The sequence below is a fragment of the Pseudonaja textilis genome, chromosome 1 (assembly GCF_049901715.1).
Source record: "Pseudonaja textilis isolate UNSWEBS1 chromosome 1, rPseTex1.2, whole genome shotgun sequence".
In the NCBI taxonomy this organism is placed as follows: domain Eukaryota; kingdom Metazoa; phylum Chordata; class Lepidosauria; order Squamata; family Elapidae; genus Pseudonaja; species Pseudonaja textilis.
The window spans coordinates 256,244,953-256,269,889 of record NC_141990.1 but is presented as its reverse complement, the minus strand read 5'-3'; the positions used below and the strand labels follow the sequence as shown (position 1 = coordinate 256,269,889).

At 36.6% G+C, this 24,937-nt stretch overlaps 1 protein-coding gene across 2 annotated transcripts in view; it reads right to left on the bottom strand.

Annotated features, from left to right (window-relative positions):
• Window positions 1-782: 782 nt before the first annotated feature.
• Window positions 783-24,937, bottom strand: part of LDLRAD3 (low density lipoprotein receptor class A domain containing 3) — a 165,205-nt gene continuing 141,050 nt past the window's right edge. Inside the window, exons 5-6 of one of the 2 annotated variants that reach the window (XM_026707238.2) lie at window positions 4,295-4,640; window positions 783-1,837 (exon numbers count right to left, since the gene is read on the bottom strand). In XM_026707238.2, the coding sequence (XP_026563023.1) occupies window positions 1,585-1,837; window positions 4,295-4,640 (599 nt within the window). In that variant the 3' untranslated portion in view covers window positions 783-1,584. The remainder of the gene's footprint in view (window positions 1,838-4,294; window positions 4,641-24,937) is intronic. The other variant, XM_087921385.1, reaches the window with a different exon arrangement.

Below are 24,937 nucleotides of genomic sequence, written 5' to 3'. Positions count from 1 at the left end.
CAACCCCTAAGATACACATATTAATTATAAAAGAATACAGGTATTTGATTCTTCACTATAAGGAAGAAAGCTGAAATCACGCACATTGTGATAGACAGATGAATATGAGAGCCCTGTACAATCAGGCTGTAGGGCTATGTTGTCTCATATTCTGGATCACAGAACAGAACGATTTGGGAATCTCAAACCTAAACTGGAAGGAGATAGCCTCCAGTATAGCACAGTGACTATGTTTCAGGGAGAAAGCAAAGGGCCATAAATAAGGGTAGACCTTGGTAGCCTAATCTTCCATGAACTTGTCCGGTCCTCTTTAAAGCCATCCAAATTGCTGCCATTACTCATTGTTGTCAGCAAATTCCATAGATCAAATAACCTGCTGTATAAGAGAGTAATTCATTCTGACGATCCTAAATTGCTCTACATTTTGTGTCAATGGATGATCTCAAGTTCTAACATGGAGAAAGGGAGAAAACTTCTCTTCGATCACTTACCTATATTGTGAATGATTTTGTGGACTTCTATTCTGTTTCCTTTACCCTCCTTCATTTCAAGCTATAGTTTCTTCTTGCTGGGAAGCAACTCCTGTCCCAAATCATTTCTATTGTCCATTTTGTACCTTTTATAGCTCTGTATTGGTTTCATATGTTGGGTGAGCAGAACCACAAACAATACACTAAGTGTAACCACAACATGGATATACAGCATATAAGGACATTAGTATCAACAATTCTATTTCAATTCCCTTTCTAATGATTCCAAAGACAGAATTCCTTTTCATTTAATTTTCTTTTGTAACAGCAGCTGCATACCTAGTTGGTATCTTCACTGAACCACCCACCATGACTCTAAGGTTTGTCTCCTAGTCAGTAGTGTCAGCTCAAATTCCATTAATGTTTAGGTGGCTTAAAATCCTTTTAACCCTATCCATCAAAAAACATATTATTTTTTCTTACTGAAGTAATAATAGTTTGCTCCATAGCAGAGCTTGTGATTTAAACAGAACATAGGTCAAACTGTACAGATGATATTTCCAATGACCCTTCAGAATTTTATTTTTCTATTGAAAGAAGTGGACTTCCAGATGCCATCAGCAATACAGTTCAATACTTGCATGAATGCAAGTCTCATTTACTATTATTTTTATATACATTCTTACAATCATAAATAAGAAATTTTTTAAAAAGCAATAAAGTTCATTTGAAACACAGGCATGTCTTGAGACACGTGTGTATGTACATATGTTTGATTTCAGTACATGAATTCTAGTAAATACCCGATATGCTTTAACAGCATGTTATGACAGAGAGGAAGTGACAAGGAACTGTTGTTCTCAAGTGCTTCAACCTTCATAATTCAGTAGTTAAATCTAGCATGACTGAGGCCACTGGCACCTTTTCTTGCTCATTCTCCCTTGAAATGATTGAGGGAAGTTGTTTAATGGCAATGCATATAGCTCTTGTTCCTTTCACAAAAACACTTGCAATCATCGAGTAGAAAAAGGCCGAATGATTTGGGACTTCTTAATCTCAGTACAAGTTCAAGCAGACATCCATAAAAATGTGCATAAATAATTGTTTACAGTTTTCAGACAGAAACTGAATTGATCAGAGAGTCACTTTGCTCGGCTGTAATTTCACACAGTGTACTGTGATGCCCCATATTGGTAAAAAGGTTTCTTGATGGACTGCTTTCCAAAGTGTCTGGACCTCTGGCCTCTGAAGCATCTGTGCTTACCACACTTCCAGTTCGAGAACGATATGGAGGAAGATCTAAGTGATTCCGGGATCCTGTTTCTGAGTAATATGGAGGCGGAGGAAGATCAAACCAGGGGGGTCTGCTGCAAAGTATAAATTAGATATCAAGTTACCAGATGTATGAAATAAAAAAGCATCTGAATTTTGCTTCATCAAGTTATAAAGGCACAAATCTTGACTCTTGATAATGTATCTTTTCTTTTATGTATACTGAGAGCATATCTACCAAGCAAAATTCCTTGTATGTCCAATCACATTTAGCCAATAAAGAATTCTCATTCTCCCTCCCTCCCTCCCTCCTCCCTCTGTCCCTCCTATCATCTATCTATCTATCTATCTATCTATCTATCTATCTATCTATCTATCTATCTATCTATCTATCTATCTATCTATCTATCTAGATCACTCATTTCACTTACATTCCCCATCATCCCATTTGTGTAATCCAGAAGGCCATTCTGGATGAATTTAAGAATGAAAATGAGATTATTTTACCCCTCAAACCTTTGGAAATCCAGGGGACACACTCTCAGTTTATCCTGTAATACCACTGTCTTCCAGTAACATTACTTGCAGCTTCCAACTGATCAGGGGAGGGTGTTCTATTCCTTGATCCTGGGAAAATGTCCCAGTTCAAATTACTACAATATATTACAATAAAGATGCATATGAAAATGTATACTACTTGAATGGCCAAGTCGCAACAGAACTGACTTGATGGGTTGACTTTTGACAAGTAACTTTTGTTCAGAAGCCAGAAACATCCATTCAGCTAGTAGCCAGTACTGCTTGGCCTCGGTATTACTAAACTGCAATTTTTGATGTTACTGGAAGAGAAAAATAATAAGATGGTTAAACTTTAGGAATTTTACTTTATGTTGTGTTGTCCCTGATATACTATTCCAAGGTCAGCTATAGCTGTCAGCTCAGGGAAATTGCACATAGGTGATGGTGGAATCCACCAAGAGGCAGGCTTTTTAATATATATTCTAGCATCTCATAAACTTGCTAAAACTGTTTATAGTTATGTGTTACTGTAGGGTAAATTGACCTTACTTTGCATTGGAAACAATAAGGAAGTGAACAATTCTGTTTAAAAGTATTATGTCTCCCAAAATATACTTAGAATGGCTTCTTCCCACATGAAGACATAAAATGATTTATGTTTTTTGCAATAGATGGTGGGATCAAATTGAAGACATATTAGAAGTCAATCAGCATTATACAAGTTGCAGCCACCCATCCCCATTATCACCACCGAAACCAGTAAGAATCTTAGCAGCAAAACTAAGAAATTTATGGACTGGCTTCACGTGTTAAAAACAGGAAAAAACCCTACAATTTAGTTCCCATAACTGACTGCAGACAATATATTGAATTGGTATTTGTTGTTGGAGGGGACTTCTCATTGATTTTTAAGTGCCACATCTTAAAAGCTTGGGGAGTTAAATTAAATTCTGTATAATGTATATATTCATCACTTAGTAATAAATTATTAGTTGCCATGGTTTTGCATTAACCCCTCCCCCTTTAGGGGGGACAGAGACACTATGAATGGATTTTTAATTTTCCTCAGTGGATCCAGATCTTACTCTCAATATGTTATCCCCAATATATTATTAAGAAATACAACTGATTGTCTCTTTAGTGGAAACTGTGATCAGTTTGTAAGAATCCTGTGCAAGTGATGCTATTAATACTGAAATGCAATTTGTCCATTTACTTGAAGACAAGCTTTTTAAAAATTAAATTTGCTTTAAATTATTTATAGTGATTAAGCAGCTCCCAAACAATACTAATGAACTGCATAAATGCTCACTATATGTCACATTGGAAGATAAAGTTTGGAAATAGGTGTGTATGTGTTTTCTCCCTCCAGTTTCAGGTAACAATGACAATACTAGCCCAACATTCTGTATGATTTTTTTAGGGCTCTGTTCCTCACTATCCTGGAAATACAGTACATATCTGCCTTTAAAAAAAAAACAAAGCAGCAAATAAAAGTGAAAAGTGATCTTTTCCTGGGATGAAAATGGCATCATGTTGGCTCAAAAGCATCTTGAGTAGGGTACAAAAAGGAGCATTAAAAAGAAAATGGCCTCTACACTGATCTTCTGATGAACTAAATTGTAAGTGTGAGCAAAAGATGGTTTCCACATTATTTCCATGACATACTCCAAATCTGAAAGAATCATTTCTGAAATCGGAGGATAGATAGATTTCTGTCAGCAGAAATCTTTAAAGTGGATTCCTGTACTGAGGAGAAAATTACGCTCCGTGGTGAAGTTCAAACTGCAGCAATTGTGACTTGCCTTAATGAGAGTAAACAGTCAGGCAGGAAATTTGGGTATAAATATTGAAGCAGTTTACGAGGGATCAACCCAGTAAAATCAGTGCTAATGAAGCAAGGGTGGTGCAGCTGTTAAAGGAAGCTATCATGAAAGAGAAGCATTGGGTATACAAAAAAACAAACAAACAAACTCCAGAATAAACAGTCTAAAGCACTGGAGAAACCCCACCGTTACACTACTGCAATATACCTTTGATCTAGCACAGCTTCTGAATAAGATGGTGGTGAATCTAAATCTGGAGGTCTATGATATCCCTGGGTAGACATATACTGGATCCCATTGTTAACATTATAGGTGACATTGCACTGATGAGGATGATCAAGGACGACGAGGCGAGACAAGAGGACAGGATGCTGCAGTCGATGTACAGGAAGTGTCATGAGGTTGTTGCGTTTTCGCTGATGGTGCAAAATTAGGGCCAGGAGGGCCACCACCAACACAAAAATAGCAGAGCTGCCAATGATTGCATAGGTAACGCTGGGATAGAAGATCAGCTGAGGCTCTGTTGTCACATAATTCTGATTACTGTCAATTTCTGTAAGTGAGAAGAAAAAGAGAACAGTACAATTAATCTCTGTGAAATAAGATACGCTTTTCAATATATCTCTTCTCTGCTAATTTAACACAGTTTGCTAGGCTTTTCATCAAGGTTTGCTTTTGCTTTAGAAAATGTGGAAAACTGGCTTTTCAAAAACAAAATAAATATTGACTAACTTCAATTTCATATTTCCTCCTGCCTGCTTTGGAAGTTTCTATTTGAAAATGACACTCTTGTTGACTATGGAGGAAAAGAAAGCTCAATACAATGATAAGCTCTCTTTCCTTTACCAACTTTTAAGATTTAGCTTTCAGTAAACAGTTGAATTTAGAGAGTCACATCAGTTTCCATAGTCTAAGATTTAGGCAAGAATTCAAATCTCAGGCATCTCATTCCATTGTTGATTTACAGAAATCTCAAGCCCATTTACCTATCACCTGCCTATTGTATAATTTCTGAATCCAGTTGCCTGGAAGTGACTCTTCACAATGAAGTATAGGCAATCAAATGCACAACTGTTCATATTTCTGCATTATGTATTGGTTCTGATTATGCAGTACCAAGCTGTTATTACTTTCCCCAGAAGAAATAACATGCTGCATCGTAAAAACAAAACAAGATCTGAAAACTACATCAAGTTATTAAAAAATTGGCAGGTTGTTATTTTTAGCAAAACCAAGAGGCTGTACAAGAAAATAATTATGAAAGATTAAATTTACTATTTTTTCCACTATAGTGTATTGAGGCAAGAAGTATACCAGGCTACCAATTTCTTTTATTAAGCCCTTTTTAATATGCTGATAAGCAACAGCTTACATACTATAGATCTTGAAGTTGACAACACATAATAATGAGAAATCTAGACACCCATGATAATGTAACAACTGAAAGTTCCATTCTGAGATTTAGCAAACATGTATCCTAAAATCGAAATTTATCTTCTTTCTCAGTTTGGACATTACAGCACTACAACATCTTACATATTAAAATGCAAGCTGCCTATTCTATGATACTTATAAAAGAGATCCAAGTCAGAAAGACTATAAATTTTAAATAAATTTATTTATTTATATTTTTATCTCTATATTAATTACATCCAAAGACCTTTAGTTTGATAATACTTGGCTTGCCAGCTAAGAAAGAAAAGAAGAGCACAGTTTTACCATATTTGAAGACATAATAAACCATAGTTCTAAAATATTATTCCTGAAAAATATGTTTCCTCCTACAGACCAAGCTGAAGCCGCTGAAGGATACCAACTTCTCTTGATCTCAATATTCTCCTTTGATATGAAATGATTTTGAGTAAAGAACACTTTTGTGTGCAATTCATCTAAGCAACTCCATTGGGCTTACTGCCTATAATCTCAGTAGCACATTACATCTGAAAATGAACACAGGACAGGAGACTTGCAATCATGTTTATAATAAGGACCAGCTTAATTAACAAAGTTTAATTAACTAATAGGAACAGTTTCTTCAATGGCTGAATGTCTATGACTAGGAATAAAGTCTGCAATTACTTAGACTATCACCAATGCTATTGATAAAATTACAAAAATAAATAGGAATACTTTTGCATTTTATCTTATAACTTAAAATGTTAAACTGATAAAATTATTTTTTTTCTTGAGGCTCATATGATGATCAAGAATGTCAGAATCAGCAGCAGTCAAAATTTGATAAGCAGTATATGTGATAGACAAGTGTAAGCCAAATTGAATAATAGACTGGATGTAGTAATTATATATACTGAGGCCTATATTCAAATTCTTTCTTGGCCATGCAAAAACACTGGATGACCCTGAGACAGTCCTGACTGCCGCAATGGGTCATTGTGAAAATAAAGGGTGTTGGAGGGGGAGTAGTTATAAATGTAGCTTAAAGCTTAAAGCGTGGGATACACACAATATACATTGTAGCAGATTTCTTTTTTATGGACGTAATCAAAGAATATATACTGTCCAAATACCCCTAATCTCTACAAAATTAGATTCTCACAAACAAAATTAGAGCTGTGTTATGGTGCAGTGGTTAGAATGCAGAATAGCAGGCTAATTTTGCCAACTTCCAGCAGTTCAATTCTCACCATCTTAAGGCTGACTCAGCCTTCCATCCTTCCAAAGTTGGTATAATGAGGAGGACCATGATTGTTGGGGCAATATGCTGATATTTGAAAATTGCTTTGAGAGGGCTGTAAAGCACTGTGAAGTAGTATATAAGTGTAAGAAGAACTACCTGTGAGTTATTCCTGACTAGCTGCTTGTACTGGATAGTAGCAGTTAGAACACTATAACAGATGGATTTAAAGTAGGGCTATAATATATGGGCTGCAAAAATCTTGATACCCTTTCCTAGCATTTAATGGTCATATAGATTTTTGCAACTCAGGTAGCTTTCATTTAAAGGTTTACACTATTTTACCTTGATACCAAAAGTAATTTTAGAAAAAAAAGTTTTAGTTCTGTTCTGGAAATTTTTAGCAAAAAAATGCTTTTACAGACAAGGCTACAAAATTAAGTTTCCTGGTAATACAAGTGAAGCAACACTCTATGAAGTATGACATGAGGAGATTAAAAAACAGTTTATACAATAGTTAATGTGTGAGCAAGTTGAATTAACTCAAATCATGCCACTCCCCTCTTGTTTTTTAATGGCTTAATACATCGAGACAATACTGAGTATATATATGTGTGTGTGTGTGTGTGTGTGTGTGTGTGTGTATACAAACACACACACACACACACACCAATCCTAACCTGAGTATATAAACCAAATAAGAATAAAAATATGGAAAAGTAGCCTGCATATAATTAAAATTGAACAGAAGGCTGGCAATGGAAAACCTTAAAGGGTAAAACCTAATGTTTATTAACCATGAACACTATATTGGAATTAATGCAGTGGTTTACGACCAACTATATTAAACTTAGATTCTGAAACTGGAAAGACCATTATTTCATAACTCTCAATCTTGTATAGTAGTTCAGCTGTTCCATACTTCATCAGGACTTCATCAAGACATATCACTAGCATGGGTACATGTTGCTTTAATGAAGAGAAGTAACTAATTCCAAAGAAAAGAAACACTTTAATATCATATTTACATTATAAAAATAAGATATAAAATATAATGATCCTTAGATGGTTGCAGAAAATGATGAAAATTAAAAAGGCTAAGATAGCTGATTAAAATATGATCCAATACCTGTAAAGTTCAAATCCCCCCCTTTGTTGTTTCAGGAAACAATAACATGACAGCACATTCCAGAAGCCAGCAATATCCAGAGAAATGAACTAACAATCCACAGCTTAACGCTCAGCGGTGTAGTAGGCTGAAAATCTTTGTCAGTCAATATAAGAATCTTTAATATGAGTTCCCCCAATTATTTGTGGACACCAATGAAAACAAATCTGTGGAAGACATCACCTGGGGCTCTGTTCTATATTTGAGGCAGAGGATTACACAATTAAAATGTTTAGAAGCAGTCTTACTTCTTACCATATACAATCTTTCCTAGTTATGGACTCTAATTCACAAGAGTGAAGTGAATTGTTGTACAGATCATTTTGGCAATGGCTTAGCATTGCAGGATGATCGCACATTAACTCATCAAATAAAGGTCCAGAACTTCACCTCTCACCTCTCTTTTTTATTTCTCACATCACTGTATAATTATCTCCAGTTCTTCTCCTGTCCCTGCCTCCCCCCAAAATAGGGTGGGTGGGGGAAGAGAATCAGCAACTTGAGACAATAAGCCAAGATCACATTAGCATTAAGCTGCTGTTTTAAAAATAATTCTATGAGCTGTACAAATTTCTGATCCGTTGGCCACATTGCATAAAGTAGTTTGATGTATTCAAATCAGATAACCTCTTGTTTCTTGTCAAGAACTGTAGCAGGGGTGGGATTAAAAAATCCCAGCAACGGGTTTGCTGCCCGGTTGCTGGGTGGGCATGGCCATGGTGGATGTGGCCTACCAGAATTTCCTGTTTCCGGCTTCCAGTGGGCCTCCAAAGCCCAGGGGGTTTTTACCTTCCCAAGGGTCTGGAGGCCTCCCCCAGGCCTCTGGGAGGGCAAAAACAGCTTCCCCCATGCTCTGGAGGTCCACCAGAAGTTGGAATGACTTCTGGTTTTTCTGGGAGGGCTGTTTTTTGCCCTGTCAAGGATCCGGAGGAGCAGCCGCACACAGCATGTAGTCATCTTAACTCTCCAAAGTTGTACTTCAAAAGAAGTCCATTCTGGCTTTTATGATGCAGCATCCATAGGAGGGTCATGATAAGATCAAAATGACAATATAGAATCATGAGGTCATCATGCAAATGACACAATTATCTAATTGCATTGTAATAGCTGACACAAGTATGTAAGCCATCTATTTGAGTATGTAAGCCAACGTGATTACACACTTGTCATTTGCTGCCACAACAGCCATGATTTGTACATCGGTGGCTAGATGTTGGCATTAGTCTACAACCTGCAAGAATACTTCTTTAATCCAGAAAGTGTCATGATTAATTGAGAATTATAATTAGTTTTCTCAGGTCCATATAATTCTCTACTGAGATGCACAGATGGCTGTAAAAGCTTTACAAATGACATAGTTATTATCTGGAGAATACCAATATGCAAATTCATCAGTGTGCAAGAGCTTTCTTACTGTCACTCTGGAAAGAGGTAGGCCTTAAAAATGTACACAAGAACTATCAACATTTGTCTAACATGCAAAACTAATGCAAAACTAATGCTGTGCAACAAATAACAAGAGTGAAAAAACTTCTGTGCAAGAAATTAAATTATTTCATCCATATATCCTACAGCAAAGAAGTCTGGCAGAGTTCATGAGAATATTGGAAGAATCAGCAGGCACTAGAAGGTTTAATTATTTTCTTTCTACTGAATATGCCCCCATTCCACCCCTTATCCATTCAGCAAATGCATCCTGTAGATATATATTTGACAAAATGGCAATAGGTCTATACCTGGTCTAGAAATCTTCTGTCCTGAAAGAATAATACTTCATGTCCCATGGATATTTTGAGTGCTGATATTAACCAGAAAAAGCAGTTTAAACAATAGAAAGATACTATATTAGTACAGGCACTACTCGCTTACAGTGGAGGAAAGGCAGAAAGCTAATAAGATTCAGTTACCGTTCACTGGTTTAATAAGTGTGTGAGTCAAGATGCACTTGGAAAAAAATATGGTAGTTTAAGTGAAAATTAGATGTACAGTGTAAAGTGTATTTTAATCAACTCTAAAATGTAGCATAATCACAGAAAATTGCCTCTTTTTTTACATACTAGTCTGAAAAAATATGCTAGTACAACATCTAGCACCTCATATAAATTGCTTTAATGATAATCATTCTTATAAAAAAACTGCTCAAAGGAAAAGATACTGTCTTTTTCTTGGAAAAGAAAAATATGCTTTTCCTTTTCCTGATAGTTTCCTTATCTTAAAAGATAGTGTCTGAAATATTACAGGTTTCTTTGACCAAGGTGAAAAACTCAGACTAGGAAGTAAAACAAAATTAAGAATTGGTAACAAAAATAACTGCCCCCCCCCCCCCACCACCATGGGCAGAATTGCTGGGAGAAGTCATATAGAAGTTTGGACAAAGGTGTCGTACTGTGCACTTTATAGTGTACCTCTTCCTTCATTGTAGTAGGCCAAAAAAGTTACAAAATTTAAAAAGGTATATATGGACTTATCAAAGTAAAGATTATGTAATATAATTCAGATAAGATATAGGTATTATTTAAAAAAAACACCTTTCATGGAGTGTTCCCTCGTTGTGATTAAGAGGTCTGAGCATCCCAATAATACTATAAGCTATACTACTGGGAGTGTCCACTGCCAGAAGTGTCACCCATGATGGGCAGGTTGAAAGGGATCAGTCTAGATATATTGAACTGAAGAATGAAATATAAAGCAAATCAAAATGACATTTACAACCAGGCTGATATCCATGATAACAATAAATGAGTCCCTAAAGACAGACGGTATCCAATAAAATACTGGGAAAAAGCAGAGGGTAACTATGAGCAGCTCTGATGCTTCTGATCTGGACAGATCAAAGCCAAACTATCCAGCTATTGATGCCTCAGAAAACACAGAAGTTTGATGTTGGAAAGATATTAGTCTGTGAAATGTCAAAACCATCAATCAAGACAAATCTGATCTAACCATAACAGAAATATATTAAAAAAAGAAAACTAATATTCCAGAAATCAGTGAACTGAAATGGACTTGAATTGATGGTTTCATACCAGAGAAACATCAGATTTGTTTTGGAGAATGTGGAGAATCATGTTCTGTGGACAAGAAAATCATAGGAAAACTGAAATAGCTATCATGAGTTTGTGTAATCAGTGAAATATTCAATACATAAACATTAAATAAACGTATCAAAGTCAATGCTTGGATATACTCCCTCTCCTCCTCTAATGATAGAATGAATTTCATTTGCAGCCAAGGCAAGCCAACAGTTGCTCTAATCACCTTCAACCACAAGATGGGTGATGTATAAATTTAATAAGTAAAATGAATACATAAATAAACAAAAAAATAAATGTATTAGAGTAATTTAACCATATATGCAGAGAAAGTGAAAGCTGAAGTTCTAAAGCAATTTGAACACCTTGTTGAAACAGTACAGATATCATTAAGAATATAAAAAGCAGATGATAAAATACAGCTGTCTGCAGATATGCTGAACATATATGCTGATATGAAGATATGCTGGAAAAAAAAACAAAGGTCAGGACAAATTTAAGATTATTTACCAAACTATAAAGACATTTTTCAGAGTTTTCTTACAAAGAGCAAGATTTATATTTATAACTGAGTATAATCAAAAAGAGCAAGACATTTATTTAAGAAAACTTATACTAAATCAAATAAAATTTTGATTGTGGGTACCTTAAAAGACAAAGTAAGCAAAATCTACTAGACAAAAGAGTCTAGTAGAAGTATTGAAGCATAAGAAGCATTGGTGAGAGCATATAAAAACTGTAAGAATAGATTCCTAAATCAAGTATGAATATGAAGATATAATCACTGAACTAGGGCTAGACATTCTGGAAGTTAAATGGACCCTAAAATACTGCTAACAATAAAGCTGCAGAAGTTAATAAAATACCAGCCAGACTTTTTAAAATTTTGAGAAAGTATGCATTTAAAGTGTTATTTGCTGTCTTTAAGAAAGTATGGAAAAAACAATAATGGCCAAAGAACCAGAAAAGAGCAATTGTTATTCTGATACCAAAAAGGGCAGTTCTTGCATTTGAACTATTGAGCAATTGTGCAATCTAGTAAGAAAAAGTTCAAGAGATTACCATCAACTTTAAAATCCTTGGAATGACAATCACCAGATTTACAAGCTGGATTCAAGAGAGGCAAAGGGTCCAAAGTCACATTACTACTGGTAGTAGCTGATGGATTAACACAAGAAAAGACACAAGAGGCACCTTGAAAATCTATATGCTTTATTGATTATACTAAAGATTTTTTTTTACCACAACAAATTGTGGATAGCCTTTAAAAAACCTGGAAGTACTAGTCTACCTCATTAATAACAATTAGAATGGAACACAGAACAACTACATAGTTCAAAACAGCAAATTATGTGCCAAAGTTGTATACTATCACCTAGTTTATTTAATTTATATGAAAACTATATCATGACAAATGAGAAGGAATAGAAACTGGGATTTAAACTGCTAGAAGTAGCATCAACAACCTCAGATGTACTATGATGTATGACTTTGTAAGTCATATATGATATGACTTTGTAAGTATGTAATATATAAGAAATTTCTTAATTGTAAAAGTGGGAGGGTAACAAAAGAGAGGTTGACAGAAGACTAAGTGGCTACAGACTATCCCTGATTACATCAACAGGAACTTACAAAGAACCACTTGCTGACAAGCAAACCAAATGAAATTATACCAGAACTGGAAGTGACTTAAGTACAGCAACTATGAGATAAATCTGCAGATGAGAACAGAGCGTGCAGCTAAGTTTGAATGAAACTTTACTCCTTTTAAAGACCATTTTCACAGTTTGAATATTCTCCTCATCTCTCTCTTTCATCAACAGAAAGGCAGATGACATTGCTTAAAGACTCTCACTTCCCCAGAGCGCCCCATGTCATATGAAAGAGATGGGGCTTAGGGAACTGCCACTATTGCTTACTGAGTTAGATAACATCTTTTTTATGGCAATTAGCATAAGGTTAGAGAAAATTTCTTATGTGCATTGTACAATCCATTTCAATCAATCTGTTGTTGAAACCAAAGCAAACACATAATAATTGAGAAAGAACTGTTCAGTATCCTCAGCTCAGATGAAAATATGGCACCTGATACAAAGTCAGAAATATTTAGGCAACTGGAGAATATTGTATCTCTTATAAACATTCCTGAAAATAGTCCCAAAGGTGCTTTTCAAAAGGCAACTGGTCTTTGTTTTTCCTTGAAGACATTTCACTTAGTTACAAAGACAGATAAATAAAATCAAACAAATAATACTATGCCAATTAATTTATTTTTTTCTTAAATTATTTTAAAATGAAGACAGGTTTGGGTAAAAACAGGCATAGTATGACTGTCCAGTTCCAACAATGGAAAACTTCTGGCCCATTTTACTGAGTCACTGATTAACAGGAAAGTTTAACAGAACAGTATGCACTTTAAAATGAATTTAACCAAAACCTAATTTAAGCTGCCTCCATCTGTCTAGTATAAAGCCCCTATTATTATTGCAAACGAATCACTGGATTAGTCAGGTAATACCAATTGCTGTCCTGCCTGCTTATGAATCTCAGAAGTACAGGTGAAACTCAAAAAATTAGAATATCGTGCAAAACTTCATTTATTTCAGTAATGCAACTTAAAAGGTGAAACTAATATATGAGATAGACTCATTACATGCAAAGCAAGATAGTTCAAGCCATGATGCGGCATAATCAAGATGATTATGGCTTACAGCTCATAAAAACCCCAAATCCACAATCTCAGAAAATTAGAATATTGTGAAAAGGTTAAATATTCTAGGCTCAAAGTGTCCTACTCTAATCAGCTAATTAAGCCATAACACCTGCAAAGGGTTCGTGAGCCTTTAAATGGTCTCTCAGTCTGGTTCAGTAGGAATCACAATTATGGGAAAGACTGCTGACCTGACAGTTGTGCAGAAAACCATCACTGACACCCTCCATAAGGAGGGAAAGCCTGAAAAAGTAATTGCAAAAGAAGTTGGATGTTCCCAAAGTGCTGTATCAAAGCACATTGATAGAAAGTTATGTGGAAGGAAAAAGTGCGGAAGAAAAAGGTGCACAAGCAGCAGGGATGACCGCAGCCTGGAGAGGATTGTCAGGAAAAGGCCATTCAAAAGTGTTGGGGACTTTCACAAAGAGTGGACTGCGACTGGAGTCAGTGCATCAAGAGCCACCACACACAGATGGATCCTGGACATGGGCTTCAAATGTCGTATTCCTCTTGTCAAGCCACTCCTGAACGTCAGAAGCGTCTTACCTGGCCTAAAGAAAAACAGAACTGGTCTGTTGCTCAGTGGTCCAAAGTCCTCTTTTCTGATGAGAGCAACTTTTGCATCTCATTTGGAAACTAAGCTCCCAGAGTCTGGAGGAAGAATGGAGAGGCACACACTGCAAGATACATGAAGTTTCCACAGTCTGTGTTGATTTGGGGAGCCATGTCATCTGCTGGTGTTGGTCCACTGTGATTCATTAACTCCAGGGTCAACCCAGCCATCTACCAGGAGAGTTTGGAGCACTTCATGCTTCCTTCTGCAGACGAGCTTTATGGTGATGCTGACTTCATTTTCCAGCAGGACTTGGCACCTGCCCACACTGCCAAAAGCACCCAAACCTGGTTCAATGACTGTGGGATTACTGTGCTTGATTGGCCATCAAACCCGCCTGACCTGAACCCCATAGAGAATCTATGGGGCATTGCCAAGAGAAAGATGAGAGACATGAGACTGAACAATGCAGAAGAGCTAAAAGCCATTATTGAAGCATCCTGGTCTTCCATATCACCTCAGCAGTGCCACGGGCTTCCATGCGACGCCATATTGAGGTAGTAATTGCTGCAAAGGGGGCCCAAACCAAATACTGAGTACATATGCATGCTTATACGTTTCAGAGGTCCGATATTGTTCTCTGTACAATCCTTATTTTATTGATTGTATGTAATATTCTAATTTTCTGAGATTGTGGATTTGGGGTTTTCATGAGCTGTAAGCCATAATCATCTCAATTATGCCACATCACGGCTTGAACTATCTTGCTTTGCATGTAATGAGTCTATCTCATATATTAGTTTCACCTTTTAAGTTGCATTACTGAAATAAATGAACTTTTGCACAATATTCTAATTTTTCGAGTTTCACCTGTATTTAGAAATTATCAAACTGAAAGAAAAATAATTCCTTCTGATATTATGGAAATTGGCATTATTTTTCCAGGCAAGACTTGTAAGACAATGGGATAATTCAGAATTCTAGGTAGTACCAATGTCCTTAACTATTGAAAACTATCTCTGTTTCTATTGGCAAAATCAATTAATTGAAACCTGCCAATAGTAGCCTACCTAACAAACTTTGACTTGTCAGCCTGGTTTAGAATGGTTTCATTTATCTGTTATTTCTTGGCACATACTTGACTGCTGGAATGATTAGCAGCAGAGTCATTCAAGCTCCTCTGTGTTGGCATACCCAAATAAGTAATGCAAACTGTACTTGCTGCTAATATCAGTGTGAATTTTTATGAAAGTCTGTAGCAGCAGAGCAAAAATGCCATTAACTTTTCACTCTGTGTGTACTGAAGTATGATTAATTATGCACTAATAGCAAAGACCCCTTTCTCTAATATATTATCATCTTGCTATTTAAATATACAAATAAAATAGTATAAATATTACCAACAGTTTAATGTACAGCATCATTAGCCGTTAAGAGGATTCTGTTACAAATCAGCCTCAAAATAGCTTCTGTTTTAAACAGTAAAGAAAGTATTTTTACAAGCTTAACTCAATGCCAACTTCATTAGATTTCTTAGATTCAATTTGCAATTCCATAAATTTTAAAACTTTACAAGTAAATCATAGGTGCATAAAAATACTCACCTTTGGAAATAATATGTAAAGATAATTTGGAATTATTTTATAGATGGCATCATTGAAGCATCTCTAGCAGTAAATTAAGATATTACAATACCTGGGACTCTATCCAAGTTCTGTATTCCCCATTTGACATACATGCTGCATGAAAGTGCAGTCTCACTTTAGTGAGTTTTTAGGGAATAAATTAAGCAAAAGATTATTTTAATTACTGAATGGAAAAAAATGGCTTCACTTGGCAGGAAGTTTATTTTTATTCTTCACTGCTAACTTGATTGAAAACTTGATTGAAGAGAATATATTCAAAATTGTCCCCTTGCAGGGAAATGATTTCTTTTCTTTTTTGCCATAAAATTTACTTGACATCATGAAGGCAATGTGTTGAGCCAGGTGGATCTTTTATTCACATAAACAGTCTATTTTGTGTGGGAGATTTTAAGGGAAATAATTCACACACATGCAACAGACCAGTAAAATCTATGGCTTTTGCAAGCTGAATTCAGAGGTTGGGTTTTCACATTTAATAGGTTTTTACTTGTAGAAATAAATAGGTTGGATTTAAGCAACACACTAAGCCATTGCCCATGTTTAAACACAGTGACTAAAAAAATAGAGTAGTTGCCAAGCATCTCAATTTTGATCATGTAAGGACTTTTTCAATGCCATTTTAACTTCAAACGGTCACTAAATGAACTGTTGTAAGTCAAAGACTACCTGTAAAAAGGAAAACACAGATATATGTGACAAAGTGATAGTGAGGACGGGTTGTTTGCTAGGAGACCCAGTTAGCTTGAAAAGGAAAATGCCGCCAAACCAGGTATTGTTTTCTAGGGTTTCCAACAAACATGGACAGAAACAGTCTTTCTGTTCTTCCCAATGCAGTGATCCCTTTCTTTACTTCATCTCCATCCTGGTGTTTTGTTTTGTTTTTTTCCTTGCTCTTTATTTGCTGATTCTGCTCAAAGGAGGGAAGGCAATGTTTGAGCTGTCTATTTGAATAGAGAGGGTGGTTGGTATATGAAAATAAAATGTCACGAAGTTAAGTGCAAATTCTAATTACTATACAGAGAAACACTTGCCATTTTGACACATTATAGGAAGATCAGGTTATTTTCTAAATGGAATATCTTATTTTATAGGCAATTCATCTGAAATCATACTTAGTAATTCAATTAATAGTTTTTGTCCTGACTGCTTTTTTTTGGGGCGGGGGGGAAGGATAGTTTTTATCAGGTACACAGGCCCATCTATATGCTGTCAAGGCAAGTAAACTCAGGAAACAGGAATCATTTGGAATTCTGGAAGGATCATTATTGCTAGAACAGTAATGTAGTAAAATTTTTAAAGCAGAAATATTTCTCTTTGACTGGACTCAGGAGTCTTTCCTTTAACAGCCCTCCTATAATAGTCGTGCTGACATGCTCCCTTCTCTGCGTTAGACATTCCAGCATATACATACTGTATACAGTCAGTAGTGGTATGCAACCGATTTGTCCCGGTTCTGGCAAACCAGTAGCAGTGATGAGCAGCGGAGACCGAACCAGTTCTCTCCACTGCTCTGCTGTCGGGACCACCTGTCCTCCCAGGCTCCCATACTCACTTTTATCTGCTGAATTTGAAAAGCAGCTGCATTGCGCGGCACAGAATAGTGCTGCGTGACAGCTGCTGAAGCAACCGGGATCATGCAGGCTTGCAGGAGGCGAGTTAGAATGCCTCTGCGCCTGCGCAAATGCTTCTGCGCCTGCACAAAGTGCACATTTGGTGCATGCATGGACGCAAAGTGTGTGCACATGTGCAAAGCATGCCCACCAAGCCATGCCCACCGAACTGGTGGCAAAAATATTTGAATTCCACCACTGATATAGATATACTTTCTCTCTCTCTCTCTCTCTCTCTGTGTGTGTGTGTGTGTGTGTGCGCACATGTGCTCGCATGTAAGGGGTGCAGAACTCTTCATGACTCGGTTCAGATAAGAGTTGGCACCTCTAGGTTAACAATATATGGATGCCAAGCATTGGCTTGGAGTTTTCAAATGTTCCTAATTTTATATTTTGATCTATGCTTTCTTTTTTGAAAGAAAATTATATTAAATTTAGGGCTATATTCCTTTTGGGTAAATATGTTTTAGGATATTTATGCCAATATAAGAATTATAATAAATTCAGATAGAGTCCAAAAATATCTCCAAGCTATTTGGATTTGAGAAACTTAATTACTCGTATCAGTTCAATTTAGCTCACTAGTACTGTAGTGACAACATAATTCACTAAGACTTCAGATAAAATTTCCAAAAGTATTTAAGTGTGCCCATGCAACACACATATACTCTAAATCTTCTCGCTTTGGACAAATGCACAATCAAAGCAATGCATATTTCTTTCTATATTATCAAATAAATATGTTTGCCATTCTTGTACTTATATACTAACAGTCAATGCATATTGTATATACTAGGAATGTTAGATAAGCTATTTAATTTTGAAAGAATTCCTGTAAAGAAACCAGGTAGTGCAGTGTAGGAACAGAGAAGGGCTTAGGAAATGATTTATAGCTCTAGGGAGCTCTTTTGTAGAAAATGGAAGATGAAAAGTTATTTTCAAATCTTGGCACAGAATTTATTTTCCTGAAAATTTCACAATAATTTTAACAATATTAGAAAAACAAAATAAAAACCAGCCTTCAAAACTAAGCCAGCTAAACGTTTAATTAAACACAATTGCCTGCTGTGCTTGCCTGTCCAAGCTAGCTCATGCATATTCATCACTATGATTACAGCAGTAAAATAAATAAATAAAACATCACAACTAATTATGCCAAACTCTTTTATTTTTTATACATGCTTGGAATATTTTTTTACATAATTAATATTGAAATTAATTGCAAGTTGGCTGATTTTTGCAATTTGTCCTTCCACATTTATTTAAAGTTTGGGGGTTTCACAAGGGTTTATCCCAGAAAAACACTGAACACTAAAATATGTTCTAATTATAATGATGCAATTCATGCTACAGTATGTTCCAAACTTCAGCTCTTGGATGAGTGTTTGCCACACTAATATATTATACATAATCCATAATGTCCCAAAGGTGCCTTTTTCAAGAGGCAACTGGACTTTCTGTTTTTTCTTTGAAGACATTTCATTTCTCATCCAAGAAGCTTCTTCAGCTCTGACAGGCTGGAATAGAATCAGAGCTGAACTGTCGCTGGGCGGTGGGATGTTTGAAAAGGAGAGCAAAGCCGCTTTGGTTTGCTCTCCTTTCCCAATGCTGTGTTCGGGGTGAGGCCCCGCAGGATCACCCCATTGAGCCCCTTGCACTGGAGGCACCTGCCCAAGCAAGTCTGAACGGAGTGGTTTCACGAAGTCAATGGGGTGAGCCTGAGAGAGGGAAAGAGAGAGGAAAGAGAAAAGGAAGAAGAGAAAGAGAAAAGGGACACAAAGAAAATGGGACAGACAAAGAAAGCGGGGGAGAATGGAAGGAAGGGACAGAAAGAAAGAGAAATAAAGAGGGAGGGAGGAGAAATATAATGAGATATCTATTCTAGTCCAATCACCTGCTCCAGCAGGGTTAGAAGGGAGAGAGTGTGTATGTGTGTGTGTTGTCCTTGTAATTTACCAGTACATTTTGGTTTTGCCTTCTTCAGAATTGGCACTGTAACACATTGGGGAAAAGTAATTTTTTAGGGTGAGATCTGGTCCAATGGGTCCTGTTTAAAGCCTCAACAAAATGTGAGAGCTTCCTGATAGTCTTGGCTATGTTTCGTCCACAAAACTTTTAATTAATAGAAGCCAAAGATGTTTCAATGTGCTGGCAATGATGTTTCAACATGGAAAAGGGCCTCTAAACTAGGCCTCATTTCAATCTGATGCACCAGGTCTCTCTCTCTCTCTCTCTCTCTCTCCCTCTCTCTCCTTTTCTCCACCTCTATACCCCCCTTTCTTTGTCCCTTTTTCTTTCTTTCCCTTTTCTCTTTCTTTTCTTCCTTTTCTCTCTCTCTCTTTCCCTCTCCCAGACTCACCCCATTGATTTGGTGCACCGCTCCACTTGGACTTGCTTGGGCAGATCTCCCCAGTGCAGCGGGCTCAATGGGGTGGCCTGCTGGGACAGCACCTAGAATGTGGCAGTGGCAGCCCATTTGAAAAGTAGAACAAAGCCAGAGGTCGGTAATTTTTGCTGCAAAGAACAACAAAAGCTTCTGGGCTGTACACAAGAAGGGACACACATGTCAATGCAATTCAGCAACATAAAATAAAGAAATACAAATAAAACAAACCAACAAGAATCAGCAAAGCATCTCTGATTAAATTCTATTCACTTCTAGAATCTAACCAGAGATGCTTTGCCAATTCTAGCCCAATGACTTGCTCCAGCAGGGTTAGAAGGGAGTGTGAGAGTATGTGTGTGTGTGTGTATGTATGGGTGTCAAAACTCCAAAAACAGGTCAAGTAGTTCTGGGGAGGACAGTCATAAATTAGAACACTTGCTAAGCAACCGGTCATTAAGTGAGGACCACTTGTATTTGGTTGCCCAGTCACCAAACCATGCCCACCCAGTCATGTGAGTGCATGGGTGTCAAAACTCCAAAAACAGGTCAAGTAGTTCTGGGGAGGCCAATCATAAATTAGAACACTTGCTAAGCAACCAGTCATTAAGTGAGGACCACTTGTATTTGGTTTGCCAGTCACCATACCGTGCCCACCCAGTCACGTGACCAGCAATCCATGCCAACCCAGTCACGTGACCAGCAATCCACGCCCACCCAGTCACGTGACCAGCAAACTATACCCTCAAATTAGGCCACACCCACAGAAATTTGAATCCCACCCCTGGGTGGGGGGCATTGAGGATGAGTTTTTAGCACCAAGGGAGCGGTGGACTGAAAAAGTTTGGGAACCACTGTTCCACAATGAGAAGCGAAATGTCTTCAAAGAAAAACCAGAAAGTCCAGTAGCCTCTTGAAAAAAGCACCTTTGGGGTAACCATGACCGAGATGACTGAGAATCTCCATAGACATAACTCATGAATCTCCATAGACATAACTCATTCCACTTACAGTGAGACCCTTTTTTAAAAAAAATGACAGAATTGTACTGAGTTGCTCAAACTGGGATCCTTGGACTTATTCCTTTCTGATAATAGCTGAGAATTCAGAAGTGTCTGGAAGTCATTAGACTGAAAAGACTGACTTATTTGGACCTTGAAATACACTATTAAAAAACAAATTCTAGAGCTTCAAATGAATCATCAAGGAAGTTAATCAATTTTTAAGGTACAAGGAGACTATTAGAGTTGGCAGAGTTTTAAAATACATGTACAATTTATCTACAATTCATTCAACTCCAAAGTCTGCATATTCCATCATTAGCAATGAAATGTAATTTTTTACCTATTTTGCATGTTTCATTCACAACATTTAATACCAGTAGTGACCTGAGCATGCGAGCTACATCAGCAAATCTGCAGTAACATATATTACCCTAGTTAGAATAAAGAAAACTCCAATACCAGTAGAATCCCTGAGTCATTTAAATTACAGTTACCTTTTTGTCCCATTATTAAAGTAGCTGACTGTGATGACATGGAAAAATGTGATGCAAGACAAAAAATAATTCTTCACCTTTAATAAAGATGCAGTGCGTATAGATTTACATATTCAATGTAAATAGATGCATTAGCAAAATGACTTGTTAATTATTGCGCATAATAGAACAGGAGGTAAATTTTGTAAAAAAATGAAATTTACAAAATTCTTCTCTGGCTATTGATTGATAGATTCAGTTCAGAAAGCTATTTTAGTTGTTCTTCCAACCAGCAGTTCTGTCTGCTGCCATCACATTCTGTCAGCTTCTACACAACACTGTTTATGTTGGAGATGAAGTCTGAAATAAAGACTCCCCTCTAGTTATCTCCACATTTAGAAGTTTTCATCAGCTGTGTGATGCATGGAGCACACCCTAGGTCTTCCACTTCAGACCCAACATACAAACAGACTAAGCAACAAAATTCAAAATGTTGGACAAGATTCCAAAAGTTGAATCCTGCACTTTCCCTTATGGAAGTTCTAAATAAGAAATTGAGATCTAGAACCCAAGAAATCTCTCTGGAAGTTCTTGTTTGTATGGCCCAGAATATTTATATTGAAAACCGAATATTATTACTGGTCAAGTGCAAACACAAATGTCATCACTTTTTTAAAAAACAAATTTTATTGATTTTCAAAGACAATACACAAATAAACAAAACATAGAACATAAAAACATAAAACATATTTTCTGAGAGCTGCTTGATCCCTGGTTACATCTCTTAGTACAGACACAAATTCAAATTCATATTCATTTTATATACCATTCCCTATCTTATTACCATTTTCCATTTTCTATATAGCTTCTCACCTCTTTTAACTTTCTTAGTTTTATTTTATTTGTCTCATCTCAGTTCAGATCATAATACTTATTATTCTTTGTCTGTTCTGTTTCCAGCTATTTCTCTTTTCTCTTTAGATAACTCCTGTACACTGATTGGAGTATGACGCCTTTGACTCTTTCCCCTAAATTTATAATACTTGACTTCCATTGGGATTCTGTTTAGTACATTCTAGAATTACACATTATATTTTATAAAAAGAAAAAAATTATAAGTATATAATATAATTAAAACAACTATCAATGCCAATACAGATCTAATCATTAATATTAATATTCATTTATATCTTACACATTACTTTTCCATTGAATATCATACTTTTATGGTGACACTTATGCTTTCCATAGTTATTTCATAAATCATTGTATCATTAAAATGTTCCCATCTCCTCCTACTTCAATTCTCTCATTTATTTCATTGCCTTCTTTTTATTCACAAAAAATTTCACAAAGTTACACTAAATATTTTATCCCATTTTTGATCACATGTTGTTTCCAATTTTCTAACATTATTTCTAAGTACAAATATAAAAATACAATCTTGTGTACCTTTGCAGAATCCCTTTTTCAATTAAGTTTACCCATTATCTCTAAATGAATCTTGTTTCTTTATATCTTGCTCCCCACCATTAAGGCTTCTCATCCCTTCCTTTCTCCCTTGCTTGTTCTTCTCCCTGCCCTTTTTACCCCCTTGTCTCTCCACCTCCCTTTTCTTCTTCTGCTTTCCCCCTTTCTGTTGTTTTCTAACATTATATCCACTTTTCACCTTATTTTTCTCTTTTTTGGTTGTTTTTTCAAGTCTTAAAGTCCCCTTTTTCTTTTCCTCTTTCTCCCTTTCTTCCTCATCTAAAGTTACTTGTTCATCAAAGATGGCTTCTTCTTTATCCCAATCATCTTGTTGCGTAGTCAGTTTCTCATAAGTGCAAATCGCCATTTCTAGAAATTGAAAAAAAGTGCCAAGAGAGTCTTTCCCTTCTTGTTCTTCTTCTTTATATTTTTGGTATTCAATTTTCAATTCATCCATGAGTGATGCCATTGTAGGGAGAAAAAGTTTTTCCAAAACAACCACCCAAGTGTTTTTAGTCAAAAATAATTCCCAAAAGTCCCAAAGTCACCAAACAATCAAATAGGTTGTTTCTTTTAGCACTTTCTTCTTTCTTCACTTTCTCTTTCTGGGGTTACTGTTTAGTTACAAAGTTCCAGTTAAAATGTATCTTTTAGAAGTCTTATTAATATTTAATAATTCTTTAAGATTCTAGGCAATCTCCTCCTTACTTCCAAATACTGCTCCAGTTCTCTTCCTCTCCCTTCCCACTTACAGCAAAAAAAAATTTTTTTTTTTTTTAGATATTCAGAAATCCTTATCCCTTTAGCATTTAATTACCTGTTAGTGCCAATGCGGGTTTTTCCGATTTCTCTTGCTTTTCTATTGGCTGTCACGAAGGAGAGTGAAAAAAAAATTTTTTTTTCCCTTTTAACTTCCATTCGCCACTTGTAAATCCTTGGAAACGATGTATCTTCCACAAGTTTTTGAATTCCAGGGTACTTTCGCTGTTACTTTGTCACCGTCAGCAAAAAGACTTTCACTTCTTCTCAACTCCTCCTGCACTTTCTTTTTCCGGCTGAGCGCTTCTATGTGGCGGCCATTTCTGACCGCCACTCAGCTACCTTCGGAAAAGGGTGTTTAGCCAGCTAGAGAAGAGAGGTGCGATATCTCTCGACCCTGCCAGATCCCCCCCTGTCTTCACCACCTTCTAGGGAGGTGGCTAGCCCTATAGCCGGATGGCTCAGGGCACTCCAGCAGCGAGCGCAGGCAGAAACCATGCACAGTCGCGGATTCCTGCCTGCCCCGGAGCGCTGAAGACCGGAAATCCCAACTGCCATCACTTTTGTCACCAGCCTTTCAGTCATGCCCACTGCCAACCCTCAGTCACTCTATGGATCAGCACTCTCCATGCTTGGATTGGACAAAGCACTGGATCCAAAGCCCACAGGAGCTGCTGGCACTATTTGCTGAACTTCTTCCCCTATTCCTGACCTTCATTTCTACACAATGTGTCCCAATCCAAAATATAGAGCTCCAAAGTAGGAAAACAGGGACTTAAAGTATTACATTACTTTCAATCATAGAACAGAAAAAACATTTTGCTTACTCAGATTTAAATGCACAGTAGTCTGATCCTGATCCCTTCTCAGAAATTACTTGCAATGAGATGCAACCCCACCTTATCTTGATGACAACTGGATAGTTTTATTCTGATGTTGCAGACATAATTTCCCTTATCAAAGACCAAGACATATTATTAGAGCATTGCTTTATTTCCTGTCTGCGCCAACCTTTGGAGCCTCTGTGGTTAGAGTGCAGAACTGCAAGCTACTTCTGCAGCCAGCTGCCTACAATTTGGCAGTTCAAATCCCACCAGGCTCAAGGTTGACTCAGCCTTCCATTCTTCCAAGATGGGTAAAATGAGAACCCAAATTGTTGACTCTGTAAACTGCTTAGAGAGGACTATAAAGAACTATAAATTGGCATATAAGTCTAAGTGCTATTGCTATTACAGGAAACAAACTTTCATGGACTAATGGCAAATCTTTCAGCATAAGCACATAAATGCCATAGTAATCCAGTAATGTAATACAGGTAATCCTTGACTTACAACAGTTCATTTAGTGACTGTTCAAAGTTACAACGCCACTGAAAAAATGACTTCTGATTGTTTTTCACACTTG